Source organism: Dasypus novemcinctus, chromosome 10 (genome assembly GCF_030445035.2).
Source record: "Dasypus novemcinctus isolate mDasNov1 chromosome 10, mDasNov1.1.hap2, whole genome shotgun sequence".
Taxonomy (NCBI): Eukaryota; Metazoa; Chordata; class Mammalia; order Cingulata; family Dasypodidae; genus Dasypus; species Dasypus novemcinctus.
This window is the reverse complement of record NC_080682.1, coordinates 43,281,074-43,305,131: the sequence shown is the minus strand read 5'-3', so window position 1 is coordinate 43,305,131 and position 24,058 is coordinate 43,281,074. Positions and strand designations below refer to the sequence as shown.

Genomic DNA, 24,058 nt, shown 5'->3' with positions numbered 1-24,058 from the left:
TATAAAGACTGAAATTATGTGAAGTATCTTCTCAGATCATAATGGAATGAAACTGGAAATCAAATAGATAGGAAAAAAGTAAATTCACAAATACGTGGAAGCTGAACAACACATCCCTAAATAATCAAAGAAATTGCAAGTGAAATCAGTAAATATATTGAGACAAATGGAAACGAGAACACAACTTATCAAAACATGGGATACAGCAAAGGCAGTCTTGAGAGGGAAATTTATAAAAAGAAGAAAGAGCTAAACTCAAAGATGTAACTGAACAACTAGAGAAACTAGAAAAAGAACAGCAAAACAATCCCAAAACAATCCGAAGGAAAGAAATAATAAAGGACTATATAAGTGAGGGTTTATTTCTGGGGTTTAAATTCTCTTCCACTGATTCATATGTCTATCTTTATGCCAGTACCATGCTGTTTTGACAACTGTAGCTTTGTAATATGTTTCAAGGTCAGGCAATGATATTCCTCCTATGTTGCTCTTTTTTAGAATAATTTTGGCTTTCAGGGGCACTCTGCCTTCCAAATGAATTTGATAAATGCCTTTTCTAATTCTGTAAAGTGAGCTGTTGGGATTTTAATTGGTATTGCATTGAATCTATAAATCAGTTTGGGTAAGAGTGACATCTTCACGATATTTAGTCTTCCAATCCATGAACACAGAATGTCTTTCAATTTGTTTAGGTCTTTTCAAAATTTCTTTAAGCATTGTTTTGTAGTTTTCTGCTGGTGGGAATGGAGAATGGTACAGCCACTGTGGAAGACTGGTAGTTCCTAAAGAAGTTGAATATAGACTTCCACGTGACATGCAATAGAGCAGTGACACTAATAAACATCTGCACATTGATGTTCACAGCGACATTATTCAAGATTACCAAAAGCTGGAAATAACCCAGGTGTCCATCAACAGACGTATGGATAAATAAACTGTGGTGTATTCACACGATGTAATATTATGCGGTTGTAAGAAGAAATGAGGTTGTAAAACATATGACAACATGCATGAACCTGGAGGACATTATGTTGAGTGAAGCAAGCCAGACACAAAAGGACAAATATGGTTATGATTTTGTTACTATGAACTAAATATATTGTGTAACATATTGCACGATTAAAAAAAAATTTATTTGTATACAGTACATTTAAATGAGCAATGTATGTTTTTATTCAACTACGTTTTCTTTTTAGTATTTATCTATATTTTCAATTGTGAAATGCACAAAATAAAGTTAAAAAAAGTTGAGGAAAAAAAAAAAACCAAGTAGATAGCAAGTGCAAAAACAATGGGGGGAATGAAGAAAAATAAATAAATCTTTAAAAAAAACAAACACAAAACAAAAAAAAACCCAGCTTCCCCAAACTTAATACAATCTAATTAGTTCTTCTGTCATAAGGTACCAGACAAAATGAAAACAAAACAAAAAGCCCTAACTTGAAAATATTTTTATTTTTGTCTAATGATCTAAAGAGATGTTAGTAGAACTTTCTCAACAACTTTTATTGGCCTAAGCATAGTATCAGTTCTTTTTTTAATCACTGCTGATACTTTCTGCCTTTTCAAATTGCCTGAGACAAAATCTTTCCATTATCCCACTTCTTAAAATTTTTTTTATCTATCAGAAATCTTACATGTGGTGGCAGGTACAAGAATTTTATAATTTTAGGTATCATTAGAGCACTAAGACTTGAGTATTTTGGAGGGCAATTAGGTATCCAAGATTGGTGCCCAAATCTTACTGACTTCTGCAATACAAAGTAAGTAGGGTGAATGGAGATTAAAACATTAGTTTCATTTGGAACTTTCTGATAAAAGACTGGAAAAATGCAAAGGGTCTCTACCTTACTCTGTATTAAAATAACTTACATTCCTCTTGAGGGTCCATACTATCTACCAGTTCCAACCAGAGGGTGGGAAACTTGTACACGGATAGCAGAAATGAGGCTGGGTATGCTAGAGATGCACCTTGACTGCCTTGCTTACTAACTGAAAAAAGAGAGCAGGGGAAAGCCAACGGTCCTTATATAGATCAAGGCAATGACTGTGGCAAACAATAAAAAAAAAGGAGTGGGGGGTGTCAGTGTCAATCTTGTTTTCTGCCTTTGAGAGAGAAGGATTCCCACTCAGCAGTGACTAGATGACTCAGTGGATGCCAGTCTCTGAGATTTACTCTTCCTCCTGAGATGGAGCAAAGAAAGGTGGAAAGTAGTGGGATGAAGCTTCCTTCCCACCACATTCCACAGAAGGATAAAAGTGCTACTTCCTCTTTTTGCTGAAGGAGGAAATCCTCTACAACTTTCAACTATAAAATTTAATGGAGGAGGGAAGAGATTTAGCTCAACTGATAGAGCATCTGCCTACTACCATATGGGAGGTCCAGGGTTCAAACCCAGGTTCTCCTGACCTGTGTGGTGAGCTGGCCCACGTGCAGTGCTGATGTGAGCAAGTAGTGCCGTGCCACACAAGGGTGTCCCCTGCATAGGGGAGCCCCAAGCCCAAGTAGTGTGCCCCTCAAGAGAGCCACCCCACATGAAAAAAGCGCTGCCCACCCAGGAATGGCGCCGCACACACTGAGAGCTGACACAGCAAGATGATGCAACAAAAAAGAGACTGATTCCCAGTGCTGCCTTGTAATGCAAGCAGATGCAGAAGAACACAGAGCAAATGGGACACAGAGAGCAGACAATGGGGGGGAAAGGGAGAGAAATAAAGAAAAAAGAAAAAGAAAGAAAATTTAATGGAAAGCACAAATTACCAGTTTCTCCATTTTCTGGAGTCTCTCGCCCAGTTTTACTAGAACTCCGGCTGGTAGATTCTGGGCTGGTAGCCCGAACAAACATCTTCCATTTTCCTCTTTTAGACATAAGTCTACGCATTCCATCTTGAGATGCTGGCTGGCTGATATCAGAACGTGGACTAGACCCTGACACACTACCATCTCCTTCTTCCAAGGCTCGCAACTCTGCCTACAAAGAGCATGACAATAAAGTTAGTTTTGTTATCGACTTATCAACATTTAAGTGTTAAAGTAAGGGACTAGAGGAATAGTAGCCATGACTATGTTCTTGCAATTTAAATCCTCCAAGGGCAGGAAGCATTTCTTAAGCCATTTTTCCATCAGAACTGAGCATTATACTACATATTTCGTTACTACTTAATAAATGGTTACTCATGATTATAGTAATGAACATGGATTTGAAGAGGATAGGGTCTAGAGATACACAAAGAGAAAAGTTTTCCAATGTGTCCCAACAGAAAACTTATTTAGCTAGTCCATCTCCACAACTATACTTTCAAATTTTCCAAATATGGAAGAGCTTTAAGGAGTTAAGATTCTACCTTATACTCAAGACCCTTTTAAGGTAGCAACAGATGAAATCATTCCAAAGGAGGGTGGGGAAGCAGTAAAAAGGTAAAAACTAAATCCTCAACCAGCAGAGTTTCCCATGGACCATCTTTTAAAAAAGAAAAGCACATGAAATTTTAGGGTCTTCTTACTTCTTCTGTTATCTTACAAGGCCCATTTAATTATCCAAACAATGCCATGGCTGTACACCAGAAGTCAATTTACACTTCGATGGTGGGATTAAAAACCAAGGTGTCAGAAGAATTTATAATGTTCATTTATTAAGAAGCTAAATCAAGAGGTGACTGCTAAGGGGTGTGGAGTCTATCTTTTTGGAATAATGAAACTGTTCTAAATTCTATGTGGTGATGAATGCACAACACTGCGATTGTACTAAAAGCCAATGACTGGACACTTTGGATAGATTGTATGATACACGAATATACCTCAAAACTCCTTTTAAAAAAAAAGTGCAAAAAAACCACCTGTATTTTAACATCTATTAAATCTTCCAAATCTTACTTTTTTCCTTTCCAAAACCAGCTCCAACTCAAGGGTATCTTGTTCCTCTTCCTCCTCACTTTCTCCAGACTGAACAACACTGCATAGATCCTCCTGAGAAGGGTCTTCTGTACTGTCCATTGTAATTTCCTGTGGCTTTACTATCGTTACTGCTTCTTCTACTGTTGTACTTGCTTCCTTCACTTCTGAAACTGGCTCTACTTCTTTACAAATTACTTTTCTTCTCCATCTTTCTTCTTCCTCTTTTATGCCCTCAGGTAATAAAGGAGCAAGTAAGGATGCTGCTACCCCTTTCTTCTCCTCTTCACTATTTGAGAGAGCCTGAATTCCTTCATTTACTTCCTGTAAAGAATAAAATCATCTCACTTAATGCTCAAAGAAATCTTATCTGTATTTACATTCAATTGTTCATGTTACCAGATACTGGACACACTAATAATGCCTACTCCTGGTGGATTAGTACATACGTGTATACCATTTTCCCTACATGTTGTATAATGGACACATTCTTACTTAGGATGGTAGTAGCTGAACCAGAACCTAGTTCTAGATAGGACTCAAACATACACTCCCTCTTTTCTAAGAATGTCAAAAGGTAGACTAGTAAGAAAAATTGGCAAATTTAAGTAAGATCAGTGTTTTGTCAGTTCAACACATGACTGGATAAATCTTCACCTTCTTTTCTGTATGATGACATAACCTTAACAGCATGTTGTGAAATTTAGAGGAAAGTGAGTATTTCTGAAATGAAATGTGTGATTATATTTAGTGTCTATCTCCCTTACTGGGGTAATATTTGTCCTACCTTCCTCCTGGAATTGTAAAGATTAAATTATTCTAAAAATATCTCATATACAAAAAAATCATTTTAAAATTCAAGATAAAAATTCAAAACCTGGTCTCTGAAGATTTACCTATATCTTACTGATGAGACTATAGAAATACTTAGTTTCAATAACAGTAGTTTTTAATTTTTAAGGCAATTAATCTTTTTATTTAAAAAAATCTTGGGTGGAATCCCAAAATAATAGAACTATTCTGTCAGAAGTAGAGATGGGGACCTAGAACCCTTCCTGCTTGCATCCTCCCACATCTTTCACAATGACCCAAGAGGTCTCTATGGCACCCTGAAGTTCCAAAAGATTCACTGGAATGGATGACTGCTATATATGCCAAGTAACACATTAAGAAACACAATTTATCCTATTTCACACCTATGTCCTAAAATATCAACTGAAGGTTGTACTGCCAGAGCTTAAGTAACATGCAAAATTTTTAGATCTGAAAATAAGCAAATGTGGTTAAGTTGAAACACTGACCTTTTTAATTTCTCTCTTGGTTATGACTGGTCCACTTTTACTACTAGAAACAGAAATAGTTTTCTCCTTGGTGTATACATCTGTTACCACAAAGCTAGCTTCAGTACCTGTTACAGAACTAAAAAAAATATATATATACTTAGCAAGAGAAAGAACAAAGAAATATTTTCAGCATAAGAGAAGACTAGTTTTCTTCTAGGTAATTTATTTTCAACTTCTATTCTTACCTGGGCTGGTAATGTTGTAATCCCTGTACTTGGGTAGCGAGGTATTGGGGTAACTCCCAAGTAACTTCATTTGTTTGCGTGTTCCAATAATAATAGCATCCTGTGTTCTCATCCCAGACTTCCTGCCAATCTCCCATCTCAATTCCAACTATTAAAAAAACAAAACAAGTTTTAAAAAATACAAACTCTTCTATCCACCACTCAGACCTTATATCCCAAGTCAGCTCTAAAATCTAACACAAGGTTTTTCAACCTTGGTGCTATAAACATTTTGGGCTGGATAATTATTTGTTGTGAGGGACTGTCCTGTACACTGTAAGATCTTTAGTAGCATCCTTGGCCTCTACCCATTAGATATTAGTAGCACTGTCGTCCCAGTTGTGAATATCAAAAATGTCTCCAGACACTACCAAAGTTCCCTGGGTAGCACTTCCTCCATTGAGAACCACTGATCTAACATCAAAAATTATTTTCACAACAGGCACTGTGTCACTTTTTCATGTGTGTTTTTAAAAAAAAGAGTAGTTTGCTAGTCCAAAACTCTATTTTGAAAAAACAGCTTTTATTATTCACCTGGCATCATCTGCTATTGGTTAAAAGGAATTAACTTTCACAAGATAAAGCATCTGGACTTTGATCTTTAGGAATCTCAATGTCTGGAATACCTTCAAGGACTGCACATTAGGTTTCTTTAAAAAATCTTAAGAATCAAGCTTACCTCCTGCCAATGAACACTGAGTGTCATATTGCCACCCTGACGTCTGGGTTGAGTCTGTTCCATTTGAAGTAGAAGAAGAAAGGGCAGATGATGCTGATTCCTTGGGTTCTGGACGAGGTGGAGTTGGAGGTGGAGCAGAAGCTCCTACAGGAGCAGCAGGCTGAGGAGCTGTTATGGCATCAATCTCCTTTAGAATGAAAATAGTTAACACGGTGTATTAATTACATCAAAACTAGAAATGTGGGGAAATGATGATCACTTTTAAAAAAAATCTAGTATGTTCCATTCTCAACTTCTCAAGTCAAGACCCTCATCTACCAATTAAGTTCCTTAAAACCTTCCATTCTCTATTCTTCTCTTTCTTATAACTTTTACAAAAAGAGAAGAGAGAGAGTGAAAATGATGCGGAGGGAGGAAGAAAGAGAGGGCTGGAAACACTGAGAGATGAAAAGGATACCTTCCAATAATTAAAATCCCAAACAAAAAGCACCACTAACCGCTAGGAAGTTGGCCAATGTACTGTCAATATCAGATGACTGGTTTCCATTTGTCTCTTTCAACTGTACTGGTTTGTCTGAAACATCACTCTCATCATCATCACTGTCAGCATATGCACCAAGTAAGCACAGACCTCCTAGAAAAAAAGATAAATAATACCGGTAACAATATCAATATGTCCTAAAAAGTATACAAAAGAAATATGGTTCTGTAACCAGAGAATTTATATTTCATTTACTTACAGAATATAAAACCTCATTAGTAATCACCGACCCACCAGAGAGGTGTAAGTTACATTATACACTTACAGCTAATAAAAAAATGAATCCACATAGCTAATCGACCTCCTCCCCCAAATACATGCTCAAACAATTATTCAACCTCATTCTTCTTTCAATATTGCTCATAGTATATTACAAAATTTTAAATTTGGTGACTAAATTGTTTATCTCAAACAGCCAATCCAATGTTGCAAGTTGAAATAAAAGAGATTTTCAAAGTTAAAAATAAAGCTCTTTTCAAATATAATTCCTTAAATAGGAAGTGACGGGAATTAAAATGGAACTCAAAACAGCCAGAGTCAATTAACAATGTTTTCCTCAAACTTAAGTTATCAGGTATCCCTTTTAATACTGCTATGCCATTTCCTTTTGGGTCAACTGTGGCTACTCTAATGTCATAATTTAGAGTACATATTAGAGCCCATCTTTATAATTGTACTATACTAGATACATGAAGTGTTAAATTCTAGTTACTTTTCAACTATTAATAAGACAAATTGCACACGACAAAAAAGAATTAAAAAAATAAATTTCAGAGACTGGCACAGTCTACGAACTCAAATATTTGGTAAGTGAACAGATTTATCAGGAAGTAAAATCATGTTTTTTCTCATTCATTCCATAAATGAACTAATGGATTCACATAAATGGAAGCTGTTTCATGCATCATACAATGCTTCAGTCACATCTTACCTTTGTTACTTTTTAGCATATAGATTAGTTTTTATACTAAGTATCAGTTTCCAAAATATTATTTTATATTGTCTAGAATGATTTATAAGGAACATTTATTTGACAGTGTTTCCAAATACTTTCCAGTCACTGAAATTTTTTTTCTGTCTTAGTTTCTGGGTATGCCAGTTAATTTCCCTAATTTTCTGAATAAGAGATATTAACCTCAAAGAAAATTTTCTGTGTGGGAAAAACCTATACTTTAGTAGTAAGCACTGATGATTTTTGGAGCCAGGGTTGGGGAATTTACATTTTTATACTAAAAACACTTTGAGTTTTCACCCAGGTCATTGGCCTTAATTCTACATCCTTTGGTGAAAGGTTCCAACTAAGTGAGCCTCACGGAATTTTATTACAACATAAGCTCCTCCAGGGCAGAAGTTTTTGTCTGTTTTGTTCACTGTTATAGTCTCAGTGCATAGAAGAGTGGCTGGCAAGCAAGCTGTGTTCAAGAAGCAACTTGTTTTTTCTTGCCTCTCCTTTCTCCACAGAGAGGTACCCCACCCCACCCCCAAGCTTAGAGTGGGTCTCAGGCAACTGGTTTAGCAACAAGGCTCTACATATTCCTATTGCCATCACCTCAGAGCCTTCAGCATATGCACAATAAACCTCTGCTACACTACTAATAACATAATGCTTATTAAACTAGTAAGGCAGATGAAAAGGATTAAACCTAGTATTGGTGGAAAATAGGCATACTTAATATTGTTAGGATACCATAAAGTCTTAAAACCTAGTATTGGTGGAAAATAGGCATACTAATAATATTGTTAGGATACCATAAAGTCTTAAGAACTATCTGGAAACATATATGGCGTTTTACAAAACTCTTCACATGCCTCTTTAACTAGATAATTCCTTCTTTGAGACTATGACCCCAGGAAATTTTAAAAATTTCTTTTTCAAATAACTGAAAGCTGGAAACAACTCAAATGCTTCTAAGTAGAGAACTGGCAAAGAAAGTTATAGCACAGTAATAACTGATAAAATATTATTTTATTATTAATTAGCCCATTGCAGGAGAACATGAAATAATGCTAAGGGGATAAAAAGTAATGGTAGAGGAAGAAAGGCAAAATAAAAGCAAATTATGTACATTTCAGTTACACCTATGAAAATTTAGTGGACTAATTTTGGACAGTTCTTAATAGCACTGTAAAGTTTAATAAATACAGTGAAATGTAATTAAAATTTAGTGGACATGGGAAGTGGACTTGGCCCAATGGATAGGGCATCCGTCTACCACATGGGAGGTCTATGGTTCAAACCCCGGGCCTCCTTGACCGTGTGGAGCTGGCCCATGCGCAGTGCTGATGGGGGCAAGGAGTGCCGTGCCACACAGGGGTGCCCCACGTAGGGGAGCCCCACACACAAGGAGAGTGCCCCGTAAGGAGAGCCGCCAAGCACAAAATAAAGTGCAGCCTGCCCAAGAATGTTGCTGCACACATGGAGAGCTGACACAGCAAGATGATTCAACAAAAAGAAACACAGGGGAAACGAACTTGGCCCAGTAGTTAGGGCGTCCGTCTACCACATGGGAGGTCCGCGGTTCAAAACCCGGGCCTCCTTGACCCATGTGGAGCTGGCCCATGCCGCAGTGCTGATGCGCGCAAGGAGTGCCCTGCCATGCAGGGGTGTCCCCCACGTAGGGGAGCCCCACACACAAGGAGTGCGCCCGTAAGGAGAGCCGCCCAGCGCGAAAGAAAGTGCAACCTGCCCAGGAATGGCGCCGCCCACACTTTCCATGCTGCTGACGACAACAGAAGCGGATAAAGAAACAAGACGCAGCAAACAGACACAGAGAACAGACACCCGGGGGAGGTGGGGGGAATTAAATAAAAAAATAAATAAATCTTTAAAAAAAAAAAAAAGAAACACAGATTCCCATGCCGCTGACAACAACAAAAGCAGACAAAAAGAAGAACACGCAGCAAATGGACACAGAGAACAGACAACCGGGATGGGGGGGGGCAGGGAGAGAAATAAATCTTCTAAAAAAAATTTAGTGGACATGGATATGGAAAAGTTCAGTGCTTAGAATAATCACTGAAAATAAATCTTTACAGTTATTATCCAATGCTACACACATAATACTACAATATTATCAAATGCCACACACATACACACCCTAGATCACTGAGTTTTGTTGTGGAAACCAGAATAAGCAAAGTCATTCTTCAGTCATAACTGTTAACAGTTTTTTTTTTGGGGGGGGGATGGGAGGATAGGGAGGAGCTGACTCCTCAAATCTCAATGTTTCTTAACAGACCTTGCCATCCAATTTGGAAATTAACTACAGTAGGTAGTAAACTCTTTCTTACATTACCTTATAGAGAGGTTGCACCAGTGGCTGTGTTCTTATACTTCTAATCTCATTACATCTTAAACCTTCTGGGTCGTAGACTTTTTTTTTTTTTGTACCCAAATAACAGTTTTTCCAGCAAAATTACTTAAAAACTGTATTTTCCCCATGGAATTGTCTTGACACTCATGTTGAACATCCATTTAACATATCTTTAATTTTATTTATGAAGTCTGAGTTGAATTCCCTTATTCCATACATCTATCCTTAGGTAAGTAACACAACTGGATCATAGCTTATTAACAACTAATATAATATAATAAAAACAATGACCATCTCCTGAAAAACATACTTCAGTGTACAATTTCAGGAATTATGTGGATTCTGACATTTATCTGTGGCCCCTTCTTTCTAGAAAAAGCTTAACAAATACTGCTATCAAATAATCTCTTGATCTAATACAGGCTTATCCTGAAGTTTCCCTTAATTTCACATGCATATACCCTAACATTTTTCAGCATAAAGGTACTAGATACATTTGCTCTACTATATTGTAAAATATACTTTTATAACTTCTAAAAATTTTATATCTGTCCCAAAGCTTTTTTCATTTTTTTTGAAAGAAACGTGGCATGTTAGTAATAAGAAAAGCAAAATCCTTTAACTAAAATCATCTGAAGAGGGAAGCGGATGTGGCTCAAGCAACTGAACTCCTGCGTTCAGTTGCTGGTGCTCCCTGGAGAAGATGAGCAAGACAACAAGCTGGCACGGTGGGATGGTGCAGCAAGATGATGCAACTAGATGATGCAACAAGGAGAAACAGAGGAAATACAATGAGAGACATAGCAAAGCAGGGAGCTGACGTGGCTCAAGTGACTGAGTATCTCTCTCCCACATGGAAGGTTCCAGGTTTGGTTCCTGGTGCCTCCTGAAGAGAAGACAAGTAGACAAGAGAGCACACAGCAAATGGACACAGACAGCAAGCACAAAAATAAGGGGGGGGGGAGGAGGGAATAAATAAAATAAGTCTAAAAAAAAAAATCACCTGAAGAAAAAGAAGTGGATGTGCTCAAGCAATTGGGATCCCACCTACCACATGGGAGGTCCCTGGTTCGGTTCCCAGTGCCTCCTAAAGAAGACAGTGAGCTGGCACAACGGGCAGGCGTGGCAGGCTAATGCAACAAAAGATGCAAGAAGAAAAACATGAGAGATTTAAGAAAGCAGGGAGTGGAGGCTTCTGGTGTCTCCTGAAGAGGATGACAGCAAGCTGACACAAGAAAATGACACAAGAGACACAAGGAAAAAAAACACAATGAGAGATCCTTCAAAGTAGGGAACAGAGGTGGCTCAAGCGACTGGGCATCTACCTCCCATACTGGAGGTCCCAGGTTCAGTTCCCACTGTCTCCTACAGAAACAAGGAAGACTAACAGACACAGCAAGTGCAAGCAATGAAGGGGGTAGGGAGAAATAAATAAAAATAAATAAATCTTAAAAAAAAAAAAGAAAAAAGAAAAAATCTACTCTTGACTATCTATTCTAACAGCTACATATATAGCCAATCAAATAATAGAAAGCATTCCCTTTGGTTTTTGTTAGATACTTTTCCTTCTGCATTATACCAACTGGGGGAATAAGCATGAATAAGGCTGATAGATTGTTACGGTGCTAGATGAAGCTGGACTGAATGGAAAAAATGTCTGTTCACAAGATACACAAAACTCTAAAGTACTGACTGACAAGCAATCAAGGAAATTTTTCCTAGGAACATTAAATTCTATTTACCTTAAAAAAATTTTTTAGACGGCTCAAAGGAAATAATATATATACTTGGTATTATGTAGTTCTGCAATTTCCCTCACAACCAAGTGTTAGCTTTTCTAAACCACAATCTTTCTGTTTTTAAGTGGCAAATTGGGGTTAGGAGTGGGGAGAAAAGTACCTAATATTTGATTATAAATAGTATTCCAAAATGAAAGAACAAAATTACTACCGACTCTAAAGTACTTAATAACAAAACACATTTTAATCTTACAAGATACACAGAGTAGAGAAAACCAAAATTTTTGGCACTTATTTGTGTCAGAACTTCATATACATTATTCAATTTAACTGTCAGTGTTAACTCAGGGCTATCAGATACATTTTACAGATGAGGTTCAGTACAATGAACTGACCTAAGGTAGAGCAATGATTTGAACTGTCTATAAAACCACTGTTGCACATGTTCCTTGATGCTTAAAAACATTTTGTAAGAGCAATTTTGACATCCGTGAACAATCAAGACAGCATGTCAAAAAAGGAATAAAATAGTCAGTGACCTTAGGGATCACCAAGCTAGAGGGAAGCCAGAAAACTAATCACAAAAAGAGCATTAAAGGCGGTGGACTTGGCCCAGTGGGTAGGGCATCCATCTACCACATGGGAGGTCCGCGGTTCAAACCCCAGGCCTCCTTGACCTGTGTGGAGCTGGCCCATGCGCAGTGCTGATGCGCGCAAGGAGTGCCCTGCCACACAGGGGTGTCCCCCACAGGGGTGTCCCCCACGTAGGGGAACCCCACGCGCAAGGAGTGCGCCCCGGAAGGAGAGCTGCCCAGTGCGAAAGAAAGTGCAGCCTGCCCAGGAATAGTGCTGCACACACAGAGAACTGACACAACAAGATGATGCAACAAAAAGAAACAGATTCCCGTGCCGCTGACAACAACAGAAGCGGACAAAGAAGATGCAGCAAATAGACACAGAGAACAGACAACCGGGGTGGGTGGGGGAAGGGGACAGAAATAAATAAATAAATCTTTAAAAAAAAAAAAGAGCATTAAAACAAAAAGTGGTACAACGTATTTCTTTTCTTTTCTTTCTTTCTTTTTTTTTACAAGTAGTTTGAGTAGAATAGCAACAACAAATTTTGCAGGAGTCAAAGTGTATATACCCAGGAGTGGATGTGGCTCAACTGATAGTGTTCGCTGACCATATAGGAGGTCCGGGGTTTAGTACCCAGGGCCTCCCGTCCCGTGTGGTGAGCTGGCCCATGCACAGTGCTGCCGCGCACAAGGAACGCCATGCCACGCAGGGGTGCCCCCCGCGCAAGGAGTGCGTCCTGCAAGGAAAGCTGCCCCGCAGGGAAAACGTGCAGTCTGCCCAAGAGTGGCGCCACACACAAGGAGAGCTGACACAACGAGATGATGCAACAAAAAGAGACACAGAATTCTAGTGCCGCCTGACAAGAATGCAAGCAGACACAGAAGAACAAACAGCAAATAAACAGAGAGCAGACAAGGCGGGGGGAGAGAAATAAAAATAAATCTTTAAAAAAGAAGTGTATCTATCAATAAACCCAAGCCCTCACAAACAAAATATTTTTAATTTCCACTTCATGGGAGAGATTTAAGTTAGCAATACTGAAGGATTCAAGGAAAAATTCTAAATAAAAGTCCAATTAGATTCTAATAAAAGACATTTTAGAAAAGACATAAAACAAATCTATACCTGTTGCTTTAACAGCTGTAGGTCTGGTGGTCATGACTGGTTTTGGAGGAGTCTGAACAACTTTGGGAACCTCCACCACCACTTCTTGTTCATCTGGATGTTTGAAACGAGTAAAAGAAAACTGCAGTCAGACTATGGACCAGACATCTGACTAGAGATGACACGCAATATTTGACTTGACAATTTTCAAGCCTGGAATGCATCAACTGAAAATCACTAACCTAAATAACTGGAAGATAATAAACAAGCATAGCTATGATCTTCTATTTGCCTAGGGAATTTAACATTAAGACTCTAAGCAATGTATATAAAAATTAAAATTTTATTATCCCATTAAAACATTTTAAAGTAGTTTCACATGAAAATCAATGCCGCTCTATACTCCCACCTCTATACAAATACCCTAGATAAACTCTCAAACAAATGTACAGGCAGGCAGGGTGTTCACGGTAGCACTGTCCAAAATTGGAAAGAAGGCTGACATAACTTAAATGTCCACCAATAGCGGAATGAATAAACTAGTATATTCATAACATGGAATACTACATAGCAGTTAAATTCAACAAAGTAAAACAAGTGTAATTAGCACATAAATCATAAAAATAACCACAAAAGAATGTGCATGGCTTGATACCAGTTACATGAAAAAAATCCTGTATAGTGTAAAAATGTATAAAAATGTATAAAAATACACAAACGAATATACACACCAACTTAGGGATATTAGGGGATTTGGTTCTTTTGGAAAGGTTTTATTCCTATAAATAGAAAAAATGATAGGAAGCATTCTGTTTGGGATGATAAAAATGTTTTAGTAATGTATGGTGGTGATGGTAGCAAAAGATTGTGAATATACTTAACACCTTTGAATTTATACTTTGAAGAGATTAAAAGGGGAAATGTTATGTAGTATATAACTTACAACAATGAAATGAAAAAAAAGGATTTGATGCAAAAACAGCAAAACGCATTTGTTTAATCTGGGAGTAAGTATGTTATTTACTACATTTTTACATTTGAAATACTTCAAAATAAATACACGCATAATTTTTCTTCTCCAGGCCACCATAGGGCCTATACAAGCAGCACAGTTATATATATATTTTCCCAAGCTACCCAACGTGATTTTTTTCCCCCAGAGGTACCCGGGGATTGAACCCGGGACCTCGTACATGGCGAGGCAGACCCATCAATGGGATTTTAAAATGCGGAAATTATCGCGGCTTGTCCGGGTCCTGTAATAGCGCTGTCCAGTCACTCTTTATCCAAAACCATTCTAGGGGGAGACGCACGAGCACATGGCAACCTACAAGCTCCACTTCTCCATTATTTGGAGGCAGTTACCCGTTGGCAGGTATAACAGGGTTTGTTCACTTCTAAAGAAACTCTCTCTCTTTCAATAAAAACGGAGTGGGAAGATGACATGTAGAAAGGCCAGTTGCCACTTGTTACCAAAACTCAAAAACTCGTACGCACATCTACTCTAAGTTATCTAGAACCGACACTGGAAGTTTGGGAAACTCAAGATGCCCGGGCCACAGTCAGATTTCAAACAGTCTCGGGTCAAACCCTGGGACAGAGATGGCGCCTTGGGATGGGCCCAAGCTACCACAGACGGTTCCGCCAGCCCCTTCCGCCGCCTGGAGGCCCACGGCCGCGCACCCCCAGGCCGCACGCAGGCAGGCCTCAGACGCGCCGCCGCCCGCTGGAGTTTCTCTTGCTTTCAGGGTCCGGCTGGGCGTCCCTTGAGGCCTTGGCCACAAGCCCCGAGCTCGAGTTTCGGACACCCCGACTCGGGGCCCCTCGCGCATCCTAACCTTCCGAAGGCGAGTCGTCGGGGGCCGCGGCGGCAGGCACCGCGGGCGTAGTCGGCGGTGCCGCTAGGGCTGGCTGGCTAGAGGTCGCAGCCGTGGAATCGGGCTCGGTGTCGGCCTCCAGCTCCGGTTCCCGACCGGGGGTGCTGCTCCGCGGACCGGGCGGGGAGAGCTGTAAGATAGGCCTGCGGCCGGGTACCGCCCGGGACTTCTTCCCCATCGCGAGCCCGAGCGCGAGCAGGAAGCGTCGGGCAGCCGAGAGGGGCGGGCGCTCGGCGTCGCGATGCGTAATCAATATTCATGAGTGCGACTCCGCCTCCCCGAGAGGATCCGCTTTTAACTGGCGGCGCTCACGCCCGCGCAAGCGCCTTGGGTCCTTTACGCTCTTATGACTCCTCCTCCCTCGGGAAGAGAGAGCGGGCTTTATCCACGGCACTAGGAGATTGGCTGTTTCGACACACAGAAGGAGCAGGTAGCCAATGGGAAAGCAAAAAGGTGAACGTCGAGCCAATAGTGCCCAAGGGTCGGGCTTGAGATGACTTTACCCACTTACTTCGGCTTCCGCACGTACGTTTTTTTTTGCGGAGTCTTCCCCTTCCCGTTCTTGTCCTCCATTTTGTGGTTTATAGCTGTTGCTGTTCGATATCTGCAGTTCGTGCTCTAAAAGGTTGCGCCGCCTTGCCTACCTTCACCCAAATTTCTTTCTGATTACTGTGGTTTTCTCTCAGTAAATCATTGACTACTACATAGGATATTGCGTCTTTTAGCCTTTTGTAAGTTCTTACAGCACAAAGATGTCTCCTATTGTGTACCTGACCGGCTTAGAAAAAAATCAGCAGGCGTTCGATTGCCTACAAGACAAAAGCCTAAATTTTGGGGATGGGATCCAAGAACCTCCACAATCTGGTCCCTCTGGTTCTCTCAACTTGCTTTACTAGGTTGATCTATTACCCTCTTAAGTTTCTCCGTTCCAGCTGCTTGGAATATCGCGTCTCTCACCTTCAGTGCTTTGCGCTAGCTGGAATGACTGCTGCACCAGATTAATTACATTCCTCAAGGATCGGTGCAGATAATTCTCTGAATCGTTTATCTCAGTGCCCAACCTCTCCTAGCTTTCGAACTTGATATTCTACTCTTAGTACTTGTCTCCCTCTCTAAATTGAGCTTAAGAAAGGTGGTCTTTATCGTACTATACCCAGCGACTACCTCAGTTATTACTAGTACATAGAAATAATATCTGACGTTTCATTTCTTGAGCACTTACTATGTACCAGGCACCGTCTAAGCATTTTATATGTAGCGTTGCATTTCATTATGACGACGATCTTATGTGGTAGATATTATCCCCATTTTACAAATGCACGCTCAAATTGGTTGTTGAATGCGTAAGCCATGAAAGCAGTGCCTTGTCTGTTTAGTTCCTTGTATGTGCAATGTCTAGCGCACTTTGGAAATAGAAAGCACTCAGGAAATATTTTGAATTCATACATGAATATATGCTACAAACTTGAAATAAGTAGCAGTAGTTGTTTCTTTTTCTTACGTATGGGAGGATATCTGGCTTATAGTGTCCTGAGATTGTCCCAAGATTTCTTAAAACTTTAGTAGAAAGGATTTGCCCTTTTTAAGCTGTTAGAATGTGCGTAGGAATTCTAAAGTTAAACAGATCTGGATTAAAGTGTTGGCTCCAGCACCCTCCAGATGTAATGACTTGGACATGTTTCTTCTAATTTATTTTTTCGAATTACCGCATGTTTTATTTAACAATATTTGAAGTTGTATGAGAAGAAATCTGTAACCTTTAAATACATTAGAATAGTAAATCTGGTTTTTTAACACTTTTTTGTGACTAGGAGAACGTGTATATGAAAAACAATGTAGACTTGTATCTGAACTGTAAGAAAGTATTTTTGTTTTTCAGAACATATACAGTTAAGTACGTGTGTTAAACATAAATATAATTGATTATAACTTGTGTTTTATTCAAATGCATTTGTGGAAAGGAATTATAATTTATCCAGAAAGGACATTTGGGTTTTCTAATAACATATAATTTAGATAATGAGATAATATATTTCATAAAAATTATTTGTGTGTAAATTTAATTACAGTGCTTTCCATCCCAAGACACTTTAATAGACTCTGAAAGAAAGACATACTTTTTTTTTTTTTTAGGTATGGGGGATTGAACCAAGGACCTTATATGTGGGAAGCCAGTGCTCAACCACTCAGCCTCATTGGCTTCCCTGAGTTGGTTTTTTTGTGGGTTTTTTTGTTTTTAGCACTTTATTTGTATTTATTTATCTTAAAGAAACTTTAGATTACATAAATGTTACATAAAAAAATATAGGGATTCCATATGCCCCACTCCCTCCTCCTGCCACATTTCCCCACATTAATAACATCCTTCATTAGTGTGGTACACTTGTTATGATTGATGAACACATTGGAGCATTGCCATTAAGTGTGGATTATAGTTTACATTTTAGTTTAAACTCTCCCACACAATTTTGTGAGTTATGACAAGCTATATAATGACCTGTATCTATCATTGCAATGTCATTCAGGACAATTACAATGTCCCAAAAATGTCCCCATATTTACACTATTTTTCCCTCTCCCTCCCCTCAGAACCTCTGGTGGCCTCCACATCAGTGATAAAAGTTCTTCCATTGCTAGAATAAAAATAAGTCTATAGCAGAATAACAGTAAGTCTACTCTAGTCCATTGTTCATTCCCCAGTTCCGAGGATTCTGGGATGATGATGCCACTCTGACTCTAATTGAGAGGGGTCTTAGATCCCATGAGGCAGATAGATGAAACTATCTTGATTGCATTTGTAGACTCTTTCTGTTCCTTGGGATCGTCATTGTCCATCATCATCTCCTTGTTAGCTGTCCTGGGTGAGTCCAGTGAACTGGAGAGTAGGTGTTGTAACTGTTGAGTTTCAGGACCCAACTGGCACATGGAAAGCCCAAAGATTTAAGTTTCTTGGACGTAAACCTATGAACTCTAGTATTAACTACAGGTTCAAATAGAATGGGCAGAAGAGTCATGTGTAGGGAAACCACAACTGAGTCCGACTCTGTCACACTGGGAAGCTTAAATTCCAAAGTAGGGACTACTGGCAGGGCGCCAAACTCCTGACCTGTCTGCCCTGCCTATAGGGTCTAGATGTCTCCACAGCCCTCAGGAGCCCCATTATTTGAGGCAATATTTACTGTGGCAATCAGTGAGAGTCTGCTGAGATGTGCATAAGCATAACTTCTGAAATGAACCTCCCGACCCACTTTGAAGTCTCTTACCATATAAACCCATTTGTCTTTAGCCTTTGCCCCTTTTGGTCAAAGTCTTTTTACAGTTGCATTGCTAGTTGGTACTTGGCAGCAACCTAGGGAGGCTCATCCCTGGGTGTCATGTCATGTCCCACACTGGGGTGGGAGCTAAGGGGGAAGGTAGTGCATTTATATGCTGAGTTTGGCTTAGAGAGAGATTGCGTTTGAGCAACAATGAGGCTCTCAGGAGGTAACTCTTAGGCAACCTATAATACTAAACTAAGTTTCAGTTTCAAAAGAAGTTCATAAGTACAGTCATCAATATAAAGGGCCCATCAATGGTCCATCCTCCTTCACTAGTCACTGCCCCTGTAGTCGGGGGATTCTCACTTTCCCATTAGAGAATGTGGCAGAACTCCCCAGGATGGGAATTCAATATTCTTTTAGTTATTGTGTGGATCTCTACTCACTGTGATAATACCCCTTGAACATTTGAACTCATTCATGTATGCCTTATAGGTATTCCCCAGGTGAACCAGCTCCCATGCATCCCCCATCACTGACAACCCGCACCAATACTCTTCCCCTGCCTCAGTTGTAACCCTTCTGTGATCTAAAACACCTTCAGAAATGAAGCCAACAAGAAAGTGAATGTGGCTCGGGCAATTGGGCTTCCACCTACCACATGGGGGTCCTGGGTTCAGATCCTGGTGCCTCCTGAACAGGGTGAGCTGGTGCGGCAGACAAGCTCGGCAAGCTGACTCAATGAGATGATGCAACAGAAGAGACACAAAGAAGAAAGACAATGAGACACAACAGAGCAGGGAGTTGAGGTGGCACAGCAGATGAACACAGAGAGGAGATAGCTACGGCAAACAATGATGGAGGGAGTGGATAAAATTAAAAAATCTAAAAAAAAAAAAAAAGCCAATAAAATGACCAAGTAAAATTAATAAGAAAGTCAAATAATAATGATTGTTTTAAAAATAGCAAATAAAATATGATTAAAATTTTTTTTGAAATAAAAAAATAAAATAAATTTGGCATTATGTCTTTCATCACTTAAGATCTGTTGTCTTATATGTACAGTGACATTTTCTTCCATTTATTCCCCCAGAGTCTTATTTTTTTTCATTTTATCTTCAAAGAAGCTTTAGTTTACAAAAAAGTCACAGAATATAGGGGATTTCCATATACCCAACATCCTCCCCTTTTTCCCCTTTTCCCTATTAATAACATTTTACATATGGATGGTACAGTAGTTACAATTGATGTACAAATCAAATGTTAGAAGCATTGCTACTGACCATGGTCAATGATTTACATTGTGGCTTACATTTTGGACCATACACTTTTATAAATGTTGATGAAATTTAACATGGCCTGTATCCATCACTGCAAGATCATGTAGAACAATTCCAATGCCCCCAAAATGCCCCATGTTCCATCTATTATATTACTCCCTTCTCCCTCCCCTCAGGACCCATGGCAACCACCAAGCTTTACTCCTTGAAGAACAAGATTCATGAACCCCCAAGATGGGGGTCCAACACCTTCGTGTTCATTGTGTGGGTCTCCATTGACTGATAAAATGCACTATGACAGCATGAACAATCACATACTCCCTAGAAGCCTGCCCCAAGTGCTTCCTGTCCCACATGCCCCCAAGACCCTAAACAAATAACTGTCCCCTGCCGTATTTGCCAAAAGAACATTCCCAATATTGTACTTTTTAAAAATTATTTTTATTTTTATTATTTTTATTTTTAAAATTTATTTCTCTCCCCTTCCCCCCACCCCAGTTGTCTGCTCTCTGTGTACATTTGCTGTATGTTCTCCTGTGACCGCTTCTATCCTTATCAGCGGCACCTGGAATCTGTGTTTCTTTTTGTTGCGTCATCTTGTTGTGTCAGTTCTCCGTGTGTGCGGCACCATTCCTGGGCAGGCTGCACTTTCTTTCACAATGGGCTGCTCTCCTTATGGGCACACTCCTTGCACATGGGACTCCCCTATGCGGAGGACACCCCTGCGTGGCACGGCACTCCTTGCATGCATCAGCACAGCGCATGGGCCAGCTCCACCCAGGTCAGGAGGCCCTGGGTTTGAATGCAGACCTCCCATGTGGTAGGCGGATGCCCTATCCATTGGGCCAAGTCCGCTTCCCCCAATATTGTACTTTCAACCACATACCCACAAATCCCCATAGTTCATCTGCTCTCTCCCCCAAACCGCCCCCACCCCCAGTTCCAAGGATAGTGCAACCCATCCCTTTCCTCACCCTCCCATCTGTTTTCCTTGTCATTTTGTTGTTTCAGGAGGCATGGGAATAAAATCCAGGACCTCCCATGTGGGAGGTGGGAGCTCAAATATTTGAAGCACGTCTACTCCTTGAATCTTTATTTTTAAAAAATTTACGTGTTGAGAACCAGCAATATGGCAGCAGAGTAGGGAGCTCCTAGACTCAGCTTGTCCTACAGGGTAGTTAGTAAATCACCCAGAGCTACAGAGCTATCTAAAGCACCTGTTTGGGGGCTCCAGGAGACCAGAAGAGCATCCTGCAACATCCTTGAAAGAATGAAAGGAATATGGGGAAGGAAGTTCACCTGGGCATACATATAAGATATATAAATGTGTTCAAATGTTCACGGGGCATTGCTACAGTGGGTAGTGATTCACACATCTACTGAAAGAATGTTGAATTCCCATCTTGGGGAGCTCTGCCACATTCTCTAATGGAACAGCAACAATTCCCCAAGTACAGAAGCAATGACTAGTGAAGAAGAATGGTCCATTGATGGGCCCTTGATATTGATGACTGTTTATGAAGCTTAACTTTTTAAAAAAAAAATAATTTATTGAAATATACCACTCACACACAAACATACATAAACCATAAGTGTATAGTAATAGTAGTGAACTTACAAAACAAACATATGTAACATCATACAGGACTCTCATAACTCACCCTACCACCAACACCTTACATTGTTGTTAAACCTTTTACACTAATGATTAAAGAGCATTGTCAAAATATCACTACTAACCAAAGTATTTCCCCCTAACCCTCCCTATTATTATCTTTATATCATCTGTATATGAACATACATAAACAACTAAGTGTATAGTAAAACTTCTGAACTTACAAAACAAACATGCATAACATCATAGAAGGGTCCCATACAAAACCCTCCACTAACACCTTGCATTGCTATGAGATGTATGTTACAAATTATGAAAGAATATTCTTAAAATCTTACTACTAATTATAATCCTTATCTTACATTTCCCCCCAACCCACCCTATTATTATTTTTTAAATATACTTTTTATGACAGAATTTGTAAACTTATAAAACAATCATGCACATGTGCAGAATTCCCAAACAACACTCCTCTATCAACACACCACACTATGGTAGAATATTTGTTACAGATAAGATAATATCGTCTGATTGTTACCATGTCCATAGTATACATTTGGTTCACATTTTCCATACTGCCCCATTATCAACACAGTACATCTTTGGCATAGATGCAAGAATGTTATATTTTTACTACTAACCACAGTCCATAGGTCACTCCAGTTGTATTTTTCCCATGCGTTCCCAACACCTGCAGTAGTGATGTACATGTGCTCTAGCTCACAAAGGACACTCTTGCATCTGTACCATCAACCACAATTCTCATCCACCTCTTGGTTTACTGTGCTATTCAGTTCCTAGATTACTCTCTAGCATTCTATCAGTTGGCGTTTACATACCTAGAAGACCAATTTCAGCCACATCCCCATTTATAAACTATTACTCACTACTTGTTACCATCCATTCTATACATTTCCACACTTTTACAGTAAAGCTAATTAAAACTTCTACATATATTAAACATCAGAAGTCCATCTCAGCCCTTATCTTTAGTCCTTTAAGAACCTACCATCTACTACCAGATCTTGAAAATATTTTCCTATAATTTCTTCTAGAAGTTTTATGGTTCTTGCTTTTATTTTTAGGTTTTTGACCCATTTTGAGTTAATTTTTAGATAAGGTGTGCGATAGAGGTCCTCTTTCCTTCTTTTAGCTATGGATATCCAGTTCTTTCAGTACCATTTTGCTGAATGGACTATTCTACCCGAGTTGTGTGGGTTTGACAGGCTAGTCAAAAGTCACTTGACCATACATGTGAGGGTCTGTTTCTGAATCATCAATTTGGTTCCTTTGGTCTATGTGTCTGTCTTTATGCCAGTACCATGCTATTTTTACCACTATAGCTTGGTAGTATGATTTAATGTCCGGAGATGAGGGTTTGCTTTTCCTTTTTACGATGTTTCTGGCTGTTCAGGACTCTTTATTCTTCCAAATAAATTTGATAATTATGTTTCCAATTTTTTAAAAAAATGCTAGTGGAATTTTTATCAGGATTTTACTGAATCTATGTATCAATTTGAGTGGAATTGACATCTTAATGATATTTAGTCTTCCAATCCACGAGCATGGAATGTTCTTCCAGTTATTTAGGAATTTTTAAAATTTCTTTTAACTTTGGAATGCAGTTTTCTGAATACAAGTGTTTTGCATCATTGGTTACGTTTACTCCTGACTATTTGAGTTTTATCTGTCATATTTTATTTTTGCCGCTCTTTTGACACTTTTAGTTACTTTTATTCTTCATTTCTAGACTCTCTTCCAGGACTCTCTCTCCTGTCTTTTCTTTTCAGGCTCTAGCACACCCTTTAGTATTTCCTGAAAATCTGGTATCTTGCTTAGAAATTCTCTCAGTTTCTGTTTATCTGTGAATATTCTAATTTTGCCCTCATTTTTGAAAGAGAGTCTTGCTAGATATAAAATTCTTGGCTGGAAGTTTTTCTCTTGTAGTATCTTTTTTTTCTTTCTTTCTTGTTGTATCTTAAATATACCTGACCACTGTCCTCTTGCCTCCATGGTTTCTGCTGAGAAATCAGCACTTAATCTTATTGGGTATCCCTTATATGTTATGCATTGCTTCTCTCTTGCTGTTCTCAGAATTCTCTCTTTGTCTTTGGCATTTGACATTCTGATTGTATGTGTCTCAGAGTTGGTCTATTTGGATTTTTTTGGATGGGAGTACGTTGTGCTTCTTGGACTTGGATATCAATTGTCCTTCAATAGGGTTGGGGAATTTTCTTCCATTACTTCTTTAAATATTCCTTCTGCCCCTTTTCCCTTCTCTTCTTCTGAGACACTCATGACACATATGTTTGCATGTCTCTTGCTCTCATTTAGTTCCCTGAGACCTTGTTCAATTTTTTTCCATTCTGTTCTTCATCTGTTCTTCTGTATGTTCACTTTCAGAGGCCATTTCTTCAAGCTCACCAATCCTTTCTTCTGCCTCCTCAAATCTGCTATTATATGATTCCAATGTTTTAAAAATTTCACTTATTGTGCCTTTCATTTCCATAAGATCTGCTATTTTTCTATGTACGCTTTCAAATTCTTCTTTGTGCTCATCCAGTGTCTTCTTAATATCCTTAATTTCTTTAGTCATCTCATTGAATTTATTAAG

At 39.2% G+C, this 24,058-nt stretch overlaps 1 protein-coding gene across 2 annotated transcripts in view; it reads right to left on the bottom strand.

Moving 5' to 3' along the window:
* The window catches only part of FNBP4 (formin binding protein 4), a 41,935-nt gene extending 26,398 nt beyond the window's left edge, over positions 1 to 15,537 (bottom strand). The window contains exons 1-8 of one of the 2 annotated variants that reach the window (XM_004457982.5): positions 15,254 to 15,537; positions 13,437 to 13,529; positions 6,636 to 6,772; positions 6,139 to 6,325; positions 5,421 to 5,568; positions 5,194 to 5,311; positions 3,875 to 4,216; positions 2,762 to 2,972 (exon numbers count right to left, since the gene is read on the bottom strand). In XM_004457982.5, coding sequence (XP_004458039.2) covers positions 2,762 to 2,972; positions 3,875 to 4,216; positions 5,194 to 5,311; positions 5,421 to 5,568; positions 6,139 to 6,325; positions 6,636 to 6,772; positions 13,437 to 13,529; positions 15,254 to 15,470 — 1,453 coding nt within the window. In that variant the 5' untranslated portion in view covers positions 15,471 to 15,537. The remainder of the gene's footprint in view (positions 1 to 2,761; positions 2,973 to 3,874; positions 4,217 to 5,193; positions 5,312 to 5,420; positions 5,569 to 6,138; positions 6,326 to 6,635; positions 6,773 to 13,436; positions 13,530 to 15,253) is intronic. The other variant, XM_023588604.2, reaches the window with a different exon arrangement.
* Positions 15,538 to 24,058: the final 8,521 nt, after the last annotated feature.